This window comes from Terrapene carolina, unplaced genomic scaffold (assembly GCF_002925995.2).
Source record: "Terrapene carolina triunguis isolate 2854851 unplaced genomic scaffold, T_m_triunguis-2.0 Scaffold236, whole genome shotgun sequence".
NCBI lineage: Eukaryota > Metazoa > Chordata > Testudines > Emydidae > Terrapene > Terrapene triunguis.
This window is the reverse complement of record NW_020664587.1, coordinates 14,989,039-15,003,237: the sequence shown is the minus strand read 5'-3', so window position 1 is coordinate 15,003,237 and position 14,199 is coordinate 14,989,039. Positions and strand designations below refer to the sequence as shown.

The 14,199-nt window shown below is 50.0% G+C and overlaps 2 protein-coding genes across 2 annotated transcripts; both read right to left on the bottom strand.

Moving 5' to 3' along the window:
* Window positions 1-5,573: 5,573 nt before the first annotated feature.
* Window positions 5,574-6,479, bottom strand: LOC112106197 (gap junction beta-4 protein-like). The gene has a single exon (XM_024199324.1). The coding sequence runs from the start codon at window positions 6,474-6,476 to the stop codon at window positions 5,574-5,576; it is 903 nt and encodes a 300-aa protein (XP_024055092.1). The 5' UTR covers window positions 6,477-6,479.
* A 6,065-nt stretch (window positions 6,480-12,544) lies between these two features.
* Window positions 12,545-13,390, bottom strand: LOC112106185 (gap junction beta-5 protein-like). The gene has a single exon (XM_024199311.1). The coding sequence runs from the start codon at window positions 13,388-13,390 to the stop codon at window positions 12,545-12,547; it is 846 nt and encodes a 281-aa protein (XP_024055079.1).
* Window positions 13,391-14,199: the final 809 nt, after the last annotated feature.

Genomic DNA, 14,199 nt, shown 5'->3' with positions numbered 1-14,199 from the left:
TGTGTCTCTATACAGAGCAGCCCCAAACAGAGGGCATGGCCCAGTATCTGTTATAGCCAATGGAAGGCTTCAGAAAACAATTCCATCTAAAGTAATTGGGTCAGCTCTGGGATGTCCCTAGGTTGAGCTCCCTCATGGGGTACAAGTCTCTGGCTGTACAACTGGGTGTTCTGAAATGCTCCTTGGGGCAACCGCTGAAATTCTCACTCACCAGCAGGACTTCAGTAAAAGACGTGACTGGGTAAGAAGCAGGTCAGTTCTTGAGGCGTGACACTGGCACAGAGAAGAAAACCAGGCCCCTAGTGTCCGTGGGAACAGATGAGGCAGAGAAAGGACTGAATAAATCATATTTTGGGAGCACCCAGGAGCCTCAGCAACATCTGGTGCCATGGTGCTAGGTGCTGTACAAACGCGTAGAAAACAACAGTCCCTGCCCCGAAGTGCTCACAGTCTAAGAGCAGTGTGAGTGGCTGCTCTGTCTCCCCCAACCCAGGAAGGACCAACTCCACAAACAGGGTCAGTTCAGGCCCTTCATTTGTTAACTGTAAGATTCATAAAGTAATCCCAAAACAAAGCTATTCCCCTGACCAAAGCAGGCTGCAGGGAGCCAGAGGACTTTCACCCCAGCCTGAGCCAAGCACTCACCTGCTTCCCACAGCTCCCCTCAAACTCAGCCACTTGCTGGCTTTTATCATCACTTGATTGGTCTCAGTTGGGAGGCTGCCGATCAGTCACAGGCGAGGCTGGGCCCCACGTCCCTTAAAGGGCCAGCTGGCCTGTGACAAGAAGACCCAACCGGTAGATGAGGCAAGTGAGGGTAACAGAACTAATTGTACAGGGAGCGGAAGCAAGAGAGGTTTTACAGATTAAGGGCAAAATTCTGGGGCCGAGATTATCAAGCGACTAGTGGTTTTGGGTGCTTGTAGTCCATAGCGCTAGTTATTCAGCAGTAATGCAAGGAACCTACAGGCCTGTATCCTGTAGACATTAGCTTAAGCAAGTTAGCATAAGTATAGCCAAGCCTAGTAGGCCTGTGACCTTTGCCATAATGAATGACCTGACGGTTACCCTTGGATTTGGGGGAACTAGGAATAGCTTGCTCAATAGCAAGAGTTGGAACCTAACGGCACCCGGCAACTGGGATGATTTCGTTGGGGATTGGTCCTGCTTTGAGCAGGGGGTTGGACTAGATACCTCCTGAGGTCCCTTCCAACCCTGATATTCTATGATTCTAACTGCAGGAACACTGAAGTGATCCTGGGTGTGGGTATTTTAGGACAATCGTTGGCAGATAGCTAACCATCAACTTGTTTGAGCAATAGGTGATGTCGATGATAATGAGTTAAATGGCATTAATATGTTAACCTATACAATAAGTGCACCCAGTATTATGAGGATGAGGAAGTTAGAGTTGGACATGGAAGGCTGGGCATTAGAATGAATATTCATGGTCACGCTCAGGCCCTATAATAGGTCTAACCACCACATGGAGGGGGTTAGCTTCCCATCATTTGACCCTTCAGCTTTATTGTTAACTACCACCAGTCCTGGGCACTGGGGAGCCTGGACCATCAGACTCATTTGGCATGCAGAGGCAGGGCTGGCCCTTTGTCTCTCACCACCAGGTCCTCAAGGAAGGGTGTAAGTTTACAAGTCTAAGAACATATGCAAGGAATGATACCACAGATACCCCCCATAGTCTATTATTCCTATCCGTTTATGTGGGTTGAAGCTTTCCTGTCTCTATTATCGGGTTGAATGAAAACCACCAAGACTTTGCTTTGCCTTCAGTGCGAGGCTCCTTGCTGTACACCCTGAGGGTCCCTACACGATATTGAACTCGTTGGTTTTAGTTCCGTGTAGCCTGGTTCTAGGACAAGAACCCCGTTATCCCCAGCTCATTAATCAGGATCAACCCGCAATCAGTACAATTATGATTAACCATTAAAGAAAGTCAGGCAACAGTGCCCAAGTTGAGAGACCGTAAAAGGTCCTGAGGCAGGGATTTGGAGCAATCAAATTTTTGAATTGCTCTGCTCCGGCTCCGGGCAAAAACCTACTGGTCTGCGCTCCGGGCTCCGCTCCAAAGCCCTGTCCCGAGGTTCAGAAAGCGCTGAGCACCCGTCCTCTGAAAATCAGGCCCTTTAAGAGTGTCTTAAATTGGGCATGCAAAACAACTAGTCAGATCTGTAAACCTTGACCTGGGTCTCTTATCCTGCCTGTCAAGGCCCCATTGTCTATCCTGCCCTGTCCTTCCTGCACACACTCTGTGCGGGGCTGGTTGTAGAATCAGAGATCAGATCCTCAGGCAGGAGAAATTCACCACAAGAGACGAGCAAAAACAATCTGACTTTAACATCATTATCATTCATCCATGCTTTGGCAACTACTTCACTGTACTTTCTGGTTTACAGCTGCTGCTTGTAAGTGGGAACTGCTGTTACCCCGTCTCACAACAGGCTGCGGCTTGCAGGCGTTTCGGTGCTTACGGAAAAACTGGCTCAAGATGATGAGATATTTCACATACCAGTAATTTACTGTTTACAGAAACGGCTTTCTGAGCATGTTTTTCTTTTGCAGGCATTGCCCGAATACGGACAGGTTCATGCAAGTTGGAAATAGAAGGGGAGCTCCACAGAACAACAAATAAATCAGTTTGTCTTAATTTCCCAGCATAAAGGCAAACTTCAAACTGCTCTGAGGTAAGAGCAGGTAACAGCCAGGCAGAGAGATTCAGTGCTCGGCAAAGGGCAGAGTTTGCTCAGTTAGAATTAGATTCAGTCAAAATTTTCCAAACACTAAATTTTTTAATTAAAAGCCCTTTGAAAAAATTTCACAAAACACAGCTGCCTTTTTAGACATTTTTCACCTTTTAAATTGAAACTATTAGTGATATTTTGCTCTTACCGAAAACCTGATATGGCAGTAAATAAAGAATTTCAAGAATCATTTTGACAGTGTTGTCAATAACACTGGAGGTGAAAAAAATCCATGCAGATTTAAAAAAACCAACAACTCCCAACAAACCAAACGGTCCGTTTCAAACCCTGTGAAATGGAAACGTCAAAATATCTCATGATTTAAACCAAACACAACAACCCTCCCCCCCTCAACCTCCTAAAGTTACAGTCAAGCTGATTTAGGGAGTGACTTATGTCAGCTGATATTTAAAGGAGTTGCCTTTAAGGAGATCACATTTCCAGGTGATGCTCCGCTGGGCTGTATATACTGAGCATCTCTTAGACATGGGCTAGCACATTAGCCATGTTTCCATGATATTAGCTTGAATAAGAATACTCAGACTGAGATTTTCAAAGCTGCCTAAGGGATTTGGAGACCCAGTTTCCATTAGAGGAAGGATGATCCAATGGCAAGGGAAGTAGCCTAGAACCTGGCAAACCAGGATTCAAGTCTCTGCTCTGCTACAGCTTTCGCTGTGGGACCTTGGGCGAGTCTCTTAGGGCCAGATCCTCAAAGGGCCTTAGTCTCTCTGGGCCTCAGTTGCCCATCTGTACAATGGGGATAACAGAACTGCCCTGCCTCCCAGGAGTATTGTGAGGATAAATACACTAAAAAGATTGTGAGAGGCTGAGATGCTAAGGGCTGGAAAAGAACCTAAGGTAGCAAATCCAACTCTGCCGATTCCCCTTCCATGACTGTTCTAGCAAACGAGCTGTACTAGCAGGAACGCCCATGGAAAGACTGTATTCGCGCTTATGGGCCAGATCCTCAACTGGTTTCAATTGTCCCTTGAAGCCAATGGAGCTACGCTGATTATCACCAGCTGAGGATTTGGCTACTTGGAGAAAGCAAATTTCAGACTCAGAAACGTGACTATGGCTTCCTGGAAAACTGATCACACCCTCCACCCAGGGGACAAGCTGAGCAATGTGACGTGACCTTGCCATCCAATCACCTTCACGCTGTGTTGCTAGGGTGTCAGTCTCATGCTCTTCATGCAATTAACATCCTACCTTTGTCCCACTGGGTCCCATCTCCACCTACCAGCTCTCCCTGTCCCCGTCTCTCTCCATATCTTTGCACCATCATCAGTGCATGAAGTAACTTCCAATCCCATGGCTAGGCCAAGGCATACAGAGACTCTCACACAACCTATGAGAGGCAGCAACCATCTGGCAGGTGCTGTGTTGAAAGTTGCATAAAACAGATTAGGTCTCTGGGCCCAACCCCGTGCCCCATTGAAGACAGTGGAAGGTGTCACAGATCTGGTTGACCCCCCGCCCCGGACACTTTCCAGACTGCTGTGAAGGGGATTCAAATGCTGAATCTCATATGCCCTTAGCTTGCTGGGGATGGCAGAGGTTATACACTGTTCCTGGCTTTGGATCTCATGCCTGACACCTCTTTGAGCACTGAGCCCCTGCAGTCCAATTGCCTAGGCCCTGAGACTAATGCCATCTACACCACGCCTCCCCAGCGGCTCTTGCCTGTCCCCAGAACGCCCCGCAGGGTTACAGGGACGCATGACAGCAGAAGCAAATGGACACAGGTGTAGCAAAAGGTTTGTAACTCAGTACCTCTTAAGTAAAGAGCAAAAGCACAAGAGAGCACATATCCTTTAGAAAACAACCCCTCTCCTGAATGCAATGCTCCTCACTCCGGCTCACCCTTCCCTTGGGAGTCCTTGGGGGGCCATCTGTGTTCAGGTGGGCAGGGCTCTCCACTGCTTCATCAAGTTCTGGCAGCCGCTCCCCTCCTCTTCAGCTGTTGGAAATGGCTGAAGAGCCAGACTAGAGCAGCTCCTGCCCTTTTATAACCTCTGTCAGGTGACCTCCTGATCAGCCTCAACAGGTGAGCACAGATCCCTACCAGGTGACTTTGTAACCAGGTGACCTCTCCCTGGATAGCCCAATTCTCCTGGGTAGGAGCCAGCCTTTTGTTTAGGGTGCTTCTATGTGAATATAGGATCATGAAGGTTTAACAACCCTCTATTGTTAGCTTTGTGCCGCTACTCCGTGGAATCCCAGTCCATCTTGGAGGTAAAAGGACAACAGAGAAGGCAACCAAACCCCACATTCAAAATAGAGTTTGCAGTCCAAAGAATGTTCATGATTTCAACAGAGTTCATAAGCTGTACATAGAAAGAGCTCCCAAATCGTCACAGAAGGACTTTATATTCCAGGTCTATTTATAAATCATTTATGACACTCGAGGAACCATTTATTAAAATGTCTACGGACCTTTATTGAGTCCAACAGCTGCTTATAGACATGGCTTCAAACCACCCACGACACTTTCCACTAGTGTGTTTACGTCCATTTAAAAAACACATGACTCCGTCTAGAACATGCCTAGAATATCTACAAAGCATTTATCAACCCCTTGCAAAGTATTTATTGAAGATGATCAAGAAACAGGCACACTTTCTCACAAATTTCATCCCTTTTAAATTTTGTTGTTGTTGAAAAAAAAAATTGAAATTTGGAAAGTGCTGACTGGCTCTGCTATTTGTCAACGTACTTTTCATACACAGCGTGACCCTGCCTTCAATGGGCACTGGACTGAAAACCCTTAGAGAAATGTTTCTAATAAGCCTTTGATTGCTTTGTTGATCAGTCTGCAGGGAATGAAGCTGGTGAGAAGTTTGCACTGGTGGATGGAGTCTGTGCGAGAGATAGTGAATGCACGGAGATGAGGTAGGAGCCTCTTCTCCCTTCACTAGCAGCACCCTCCCCGCGGTATAAAGGGACAGACCGGAATGGAGCCTGCCCTGAGGAGGATGTACTAAGACCCTGGTTCTTCTGCTGTGCACAGTGATGGCAGCCTGTGGGTTTGCTCAGCTGCTCCCTGCCCTGGCGCCGGGCGGCGAGTTCCCAGCACCGCTTGGCGACCAGGTAGGTCATCTCGCAGAGATTGAGAAGGATGCACAGGGTGGCGGTGGCCACCATGAAGTAGGTGAAGAGTTTCTTCTCGGTGGGCCTGGCGATGAAGCAGTCGACCGTGTTGGGGCAGGGGGCCTCGGTGCACCGCACCACGCGGGGCAGGTTGAAATTGGGGTAGAGCCGGTGGAAGATGTAGAGGAAAGTCACGTCCACAGCAACTTTGAAGACAAGGCTGAGCAGGTAGGTCCACCACAGCCCTCCCCGCTTCTTGCCGGGGTCGGGGTAGAGCCGGCGGCAGTTCTCTCCCTCCGCCTCCCGGCACTTCCTCTGCTTGGCCTCCCGGTAGGCCACATGCATGACCACCAGCAGGGAGGGGCAGGTGACCAGGATGAGCTGCAGGGCCCAGAGGCGGATGTGGGAGACGGGGAAGAAGTGGTCATAACAGACGTTGGAGCAGCCGGGCTGGCGCGTGTTGCACTCAAAGTCCCTCTGGTCGTCGCTCCACACCCGCTCAGCCGCCACTACGTAGACCAGGAAGCGGAAGACGATGACCACGGAGAGCCAGATGCGCCCGAAGGCCGTGGAGTACTTGTTCACCCCGCTTAGGAGCTCCTGGAGCCAGGACCAATTCATCCTCTCGTTTGGGGTTAGCAGAGCAGGAGCTGGAGCGGAGACAACCAAGCTGCAGTGAGTGGAATGGGCTACACGAGGGCTAGACTGCAGCAAGCACTGTGTGCCCGCACACGGGAGTAAGAACCCACCTGTGGGGGGTACACATCCCTGGGGTCTCCTGGGGCCTTGGCGCCAGCCCCTACTCCCTTGGCCAGCAGTGGAGACAGTCCAGGGGTGGAGACCAAGAGTAAATTCCTGCCCCTCACCCTGAGCAAGGGAGAGGCAGGGGTGAACTGTGCCTCACAGGTGGGTCTCTGAGTTAGGATTCCCTCCCCGGCTCTTCTTGGGATGGTGCCGTCAATACACATGCCTTGCTCAGGGCTGCGTCTGAAGGAACAATGTACCCCTGGATTTGCCATAAGCCCCGTTACCACTGCTCTCGCCTCCCCGCCAGTGCAGAGTAACGCCAGCGTTCTCATATGGCCTGCACTGATTGGAGCCACCACGTTGCTGGAGATCAAGCCCATGGCCTCAGGAAAGCAAGTCACGGTCTGTAATGGGACCAGCATGCAGACCACAGCCCTCCTGTACTCTAGGATGAAATTCAGTCCCATGCAGCACCAAGCTCAGGCCCCATTTAAATCCCACGTAAGCCCTCATGTGCGCTGACCTCTGCCTATAACCTCTGCTTAAGACAACAGAGCATGGGACTTGAGTGGTGGCTAGTCCTTTTGCTGGCTCGTTGTACTGGGCTGGATTTCACCCTTAGCCCACATGCCTGTGCTTGTTTTCCCCAGCATTTCACACGGTCTGCTATTATCAGTTGTCCCCTCCCAACCCACACTGTCTTCCACAAGGCCATGCTGAGCAAAATGGGTGCAGTTGTCTGAAGAAAAGAACATAAACCACCAGGAGCATTGCCTCTGGGAGTGACAGCAGCTGCATACCAGGGATTTAATCGGAGTTGAGTTTCACACCAGGAGGCCACAGGGATGAAATTCCCTCCCCTCCAAATTCTCTTAAAAGAGACGCAAAGTTTTCAGAAAGTACCTTTCCTCTCCGTGTGTGTTTCAAAGGCCCAGAGTTTCCAAAGGGATTAGTGAGTTCAGGTGATCCAACTTCAGACACCTTAAAGAGACTCGCCTTTCAGAAATAAAAGTGAAAATCTGGCCTTTTAAAGGCACCTAAAGTCAGAACCCCTCCACCCTCCCCAAAATGGATGTTCCTTAAATGACTAGTGGTTTAGGAAAATCTTGGCCCAAGATAACAATGAAAACCCAATAATAAACTGAACGTCACGTTCAACGTTAATGTTACTGATGAGTGCGCTTACCGTGGAATTATTGTTGGTTATTCATTCCAGAAAACGTTCAGGTACGGACTGAGATCCTCAGGAATTACAGTGCAGCCTGAGTCGCTGCAGAACACAACATACTACTGCAGTAAACCAGATCAGGGTTTCCCATTTAGTGCTGTTGTTTTATCAATTTTTGTTTATTAACGAGATGGGGATGTAGTGTTAATGTGCTTCCATGGGGCTCTGTTCATAGATTCTTCAGTCCACTGGGTCACTTACTTCTCCAGTTGTTGGCCTGACCCTGTCAACCTTTACTCACCTGAGCAGGCCTTGCTCAGATGGGTAGTGCCACTGATTAGTCAAGAGACTCCACAGGGGAGGAAGAGTTTGCTGGAAGAGTCTTAAAGTGTACACTATTGCGTAGTGCCTTACTCTGAGCAGGCCATTGAAGTCAAGGTGCTGTTCCAGCTAAGGGGGGCGGAATCTGGCCCTCTGTGTATTCAGTGTGTGAAAAAAAAAAAGGGAAAATTATGAGATAACAATCGGGGGGAGGGGCAGCATGATGTAGGGGCCAGGGCACAGGGCTAGGAGACATGCATTCCATTCTCCCCTCTGCCACTGACTGTCTGTGTGACCTCTGGCAAGTCACTTGACGTCACTGTACTTGTTTCCCCTGCCGGCCTTAGGCTGTCTTGTCTTTGCAGACTATAAGCTCTTTGGAGCATGTATTATGCTTAGCACAACAGGGACCAGATTTTGGTTGGGGCTCCTACACGCTCTGGTAATGCAATAAGATTATTTGGCAAGGGATTTCCCTTGAGTTTGGGTCCGTGCTTTGCATTGGACGTACCCTTCCATCCAATTCCAAACATTGGCAGTGTTAGTGAAAAAGCAGGTGCTGCTACTGGCGGAGACTGGCAGTTTGCTCTGAAAATGTGAAAATAGCCCCTTAGTGATAATGTCTAGCATTCTTAGCTTCTGAGCTCTTCAGGGCAGGGACTGTATCTTCATGAGTGTTGGTGCAGCCTCTAGCACATGGGGCCCTGATCCCAATTGGGGCTGGGGACCCTTCTACAATATCAATATTAAATACTACCAGTAATTTGATTATAACTTTCCATAGTAAATAAACAACAAAGCTCACCTCCATGAAATCACTGGAATATACAGTGTATCCTCTAGCAAGTCGACAATACTATCTATCATAGTCACAATATCTGGAGTTACCGATCTATCCACATAGGTTCTTATGCCATGCACTTCGCTTTGATACCTGAATGTCTAGTGCATGTGTAACACATTAATAAATTCCCGAATCGATCAGAACCTCAGTCACAAATTACCACTGGAATGTAACTTAGCACTGTCAACGTGCTTTAGCAACAGGAAACGTTGTAAGCAGTAATACCGTGTCTCTCATTGCATGACTGTCTCTGTTACACATTCACACCCCATGCACAGCACTTGCCTCCTGAGAGTAGACGCTATGCCAGCTTGCAGAACAGTGAAGTTTATCATCCTGCATGTAGGCTCCATTAAATCATACTGCTCCCGCCCACCCAGGGTATTTCCTCTAGCCCAAGCGAGCTCTCTCCATGCCTCTTACCTGACGGTAGAGAAGCCCATAAACTCTCTCTAGCTATTCCATTGCAGCACAGTCTGAAAGCTCTCGCTGCCTTTGCTGATGCACCGGGGATGCGTACACCTGCTGGGCGTGCCTCCCTTTCACCAATAAGCTCAGCAGACCTTCTTCAGAGAGGTTTAAAAAAAAAAGCCTAGAGTCACAGAAAAATAAAATGGACTTGACATGTTAGCTCAGAATTATAGCCAGCGCCCATTGAGCTCCATGGGAGTTTTGCCATGGACTTCATAGAGACAAGGGCTTGGCCTTATCTGGGCTTTGACCCATTGTGCAATGTGTGAGAGCAGAAGGATAATGCTTTGCCTTTCTTAGCAAAATTGCTTTGGAAGCAGGAATCCCCTAAGGCGCCAACCCCACTCGTGCGATTCCCACTTTGCAGACAACAAGACCACGGCTTTGAGAGGTGAAATGACTCACCCAAGGTCCTGTAGCAGAGTCAGGGCCGGGCACGTCACCAGCACCCGGCAAGTAATAATCAATTACGAGTGAAGCTGGAGACAGAACCAAAAGAGATTCCTGGTCCCCTGTCCTCTGCTCCAACCACTCTCAGCTCCCACCCTGCTAATCAAAAATGATTAGCTATGAGGATGCTGGCTTCCAGAGGCTGTTCTTTTTCTGATTCAGTGGCTGTTTGCAGGTGAATCCTGGCTCTTTATAAAAGTAAAGGCCTGTTTTTAATAGTGTTTAGAAAATTGCTTTCCGTGCATTATATTACAAGAAGCCTTCTCCCAAGCCACACACATGAACAGAGGCACTGCCAGACCACAGGTTGTCCAGGTTCCAATACCCAACAGTGGTCAGTTGCAGCTGCTTCAAAGGAAGATGAAAGAGGGCCATATTTCCAAGGGTGATAAGCTCTTTTGAAGAACTAGGGAGTTTATTCCACCCGTCTCCGCAAGCAACTCTTCAACGCTGTAAAAATGGTTTATTTGGGGCGCACCTTTTGAAAAATCCCATTCACAAACATTTATGCCGCAGCGTTGTATTGGTTTTAAGCTAAAACAAAGGACGAGAAACAGAAATAAAGCCCATTTCTTATAAAGAGACATTTTTATTAGTTGCAAGGGTACACAAGGCGAGAAATACATACAGGGGTCAGATCTGCAGTGGGTGTAAAAGGGCACAACTTCACTCTCTACAGCGCAGCTGAGCGGCTTCATAGCAGCTGAGGAGCCGGCCTACGGATAGTGCAGTGCAGTGGCTAAATGAATTGTTCGCGTTGGGCTTTTAAAATATATGTATCATGTCCACACCGCATGGTTTTGCGGACGGTCATCAGTGCTACAGATGCTGCCTTAGCTCCGTGAACATGGAATGAGTATAGAATTCCACCCTCTGGGGGTGGATCACCCCTGAAATGCCGCCATCTCTGGGGTGGAACACAGCAGCCATCCAGTGCCAAATAAATCATCATGTTCTTTTTAAGAGGGGGAGTGAGGTATCTGAGAATTTAGGGCAGCAGGATGCAGTTTCCTGCTTTGGCTCTATCATCACTAGCTACTCCCTGAAGGATGCTATGGGATGTTAGATGACAAATCACTCCACAGGAAGAGGGTCACCCACACAGCTGCCCTTGCTCCGTCAACGAAAGGAGATGTTTGAACCTTACCCAATGGAACAACTTCCTACCAAGGGATGTGGTGGATGCTCCGCCCCGTGGAGTCTTTAAATCAAGACTGGATGCCTTTCTAGAAGATGGGCTCTAGCTCAACTGGAAGTGAAGGGCTTGATGCTGGAATGGCTGGGTGGAATTCTCTGACCTGTGTTGTGCAGGCGGTCAGACAGGATGATCATAACGGCCTTGAAAACCAGTGAATCTAGGAGATTTTTTTCTTTCCCCTTGGCCGCCGCCTTACCCTCCTCCCCCGTCAGCAAAACTCTTTAATTCCCTAAGGGTGAACGGATTCCCCATCACTGACGTTAGCAAGTGTTTAGTTTCCATGACTTGAATCTCTGGCAGGATGGATTATTGGTCATTTCCCGCAGATGGGAAAACGCTGCATTCTTTTCATTGGGAAGCCTCCTGTTCTTTCTAGTGTCTTCTGCTACCCCCCAGGTTGGTCCTGATGGGTTAAGCAAAGCTGAAGGACTGTTCATGAAATGAGGCACTTTGGAGACCTCACCCCTAGCAGGCTTGGAGAGAAAACACCCACTTGGCCTAGGCAGCCCCGCCCAAGGAGCATTCACGGCCAGGCCGGGTTTCTCCAACGCCCCCCTACCATTTGGCATGTCACTCAGGGACAGACAGAAGGGCCTGGCTCTGTTTCCACAGTGGCACTAGCTCTGTTGGCTGAGAAATTCTCACTGCCAGCTGAGATGTCTGGCTTGTTCCTTACATCCCACTCCTCTCTCTGAGGCTTGACCTTCTGACGGACGCCTTTAAAGTTAGTCTGGGCATGCCACTGGAAAACACAGGAGGGCACAATCCTGCATGATCTCTCACCACAGGAATTGCCAGGCTGGGTCAGACCACGGGTCCTTCGATCCCAGTGTCCTGTCTCCAGTAGCGTCCAGCAGCAGCTGGTGCAAGAACCCATCAAATCTCATAAGTCTAAATCCTACAACTCTAGGCTTTGCACTAAGAACATAAGAACGGCCATCCTGGGTCAGACCAAAGTTCCATCCAGCCCAGTGTCCTGTCTTCCGACAGTGGCCAATGCCAGGTGCCCCAGAGGGAATGAACAGAGCAGGTAATCATCAAGTGATCCATCCCGTCGCCCATTCCCAGCTTCTGGCAAACAGAGGCTAGGGACACCATCCCTGCCCATCCTGGCTAATAGCCATTGATGGCCCTATCATTTATCTAGTTCTTTTTTGAACCCTGTTATAGTCTTGGCCTTCGCAACATCCTCTGAACATTCTCCTTCCCCCTGCTTCTCTCCAGCCTGTGGTTCCTATAGAGCTTCCCTTTGACTAGAGAGGCCATTCTTCTCTAAAGTGCCTGAGTCCACTTATTTCCACCAGACCAATGCAATGCAGGGGGAGCACCCAATCTCGTTAACACCCGGGCGTGTGATGGGAGCAGAGCTGCCAGCAGAGGCCAGGTCTGATCTTGGCTCGTGATGTCTAAAGGCACGGCCAACAAGGAAGGCTGGTCTCGAACGAGGGCCGTTCTGCACGGAGACAGCCTCCCTAGGTCTTTCCCTCCACTTAGGAGATAACATCTTCTCCTATCTGGGAGCTGGCTATGTTTGGAGCTGTGACTAGCTTGCAATCCGCCGCGTGGAAAACCTGCTCTCCCGGCTCGAGGCTGTCCTGCTCGCCGTGGGAGAGGGAACAGTCTTTGTTATGAACGACACTCCTGAACTGCCTAGTTTCCCTCCGGCTGCTCTCGCTTCTGGATAGCAGGGACTCTCGGCACCGTTTCCCCACCAGGTAGCAGGCCTCCACCACGCTCAGCAGGATGCAGAGGCAGGCCGTGACCACCATGAAGAGGGTGAAGATGTTCTTCTCCGTGGGCCGGGAGATGAAGCAGTCCACGATGTTGGGGCACGGGGGGATCTCGCACTTCACCACGCTGGGGAGGGTGTAGTTCTTGTAGAACCGGTGGAAGATGTAGAGGAAAACCACGTCCACGGCAGCCTTAAAGATGAGGCTGAGCAGGTAGGTCCACCACAGCCCTCCCCGCTTCTTGCCGGGGTTGGGGTAGAGCCGGCGGCAGTTCTCGCCCGCTACCTCCCGGTGCTTCTGCTCCCTGGCTTCTCGGTAGGCCACATGCATGATCACCAGCAGGGAGGGGCAGGTGACCAGGATGAGCTGCAGGGCCCAGAGGCGGATGTGGGAGACGGGGAAGAAGTGGTCGAAGCAGACATTGGAGCAGCCGGGCTGGCGCGTGTTGCAGTCGAAGTCCTTGTGGTCATCGCTCCACACTCGCTCAGCCGCCACCACGTAGACCAGCACCCGGAAGATGAAGACCAGGGAGAGCCAGATGCGCCCGAAGGCCGTGGAGTATTTGTTCACCCCACTCAGGAGCCCTTCGAAGACACCCCAGTTCATGGTCTGTGGCTCCCGTTAATTGGGTCTGCAAGGGGAAGAAATAAAGAGACACTAATCAATATTCCAGGCTCCGGCTCTAAGCACACTCCCCTTCCAGAGCTGGGAAGAGAACCCAGGAGTCCTGCCTCCCAGTGCTGCCCCTATTGCTCTAACCACTTGTTCCTGCTCCCTCTCAGAGATGGGAATGCAACCCAGGTGTCCTGACTTCCAGTTCCATTCCTCCCCAGCTCTAGCCACTAGACCCCACTCCCCTCTAATAGCTGGGAATATAACCCAGGAGTCCTGCCTCTTGCTTCTCCCCACTGCCCAAACACACCCCCTCCCAGAGCCAGGAACAGAACCCATTTGCTCATGCCGCAGTGCACACAGACAAAGCATTCTGAGACACACTGGCCACAGACATGGCCCAGACTGCGATGCTGAGAGTGTCTACGGGGGACAGGGCAATCTTGGTGGGGTTTTATGCCCGTCACTCAGCCCTGAGAGTATTTTTTTTTAAAGAACATAGACTGAAACTCACCCACAGGCCTATGCAGCACTTAAGTCCTCAAAACAGGGCTAGCTGCGGGAGAGATTTAGGCCACGTACTGGCTCTCTGCACAGGGGTGAAGTTACCCCTCAGGCCCTGCTGCGTTTTGGAAGCCCAGGCAAAGTTTGTTGGTGTCTGAAGTGACCAAGGAACCTAACCAGTCCCTAACATCTGGCGCTCCCAACCCTGTGAAGGTACAAATAGCAGAAGGAAGCACCACGTTTAAAGCAGGTAGGGCAATGCGAATCAGACACACCCCCCACCAAACGTGTCCGAGCTT

Excerpts from the sequence above, each read along its gene's own strand:
- LOC112106185 (XM_024199311.1), bottom strand. The coding sequence starts at position 13,390 with ATGAACTGGGGTGTCTTCGAAGGGCTCCTGAGTGGGGTGAACAAATAC.
- LOC112106197 (XM_024199324.1), bottom strand. The coding sequence starts at position 6,476 with ATGAATTGGTCCTGGCTCCAGGAGCTCCTAAGCGGGGTGAACAAGTAC.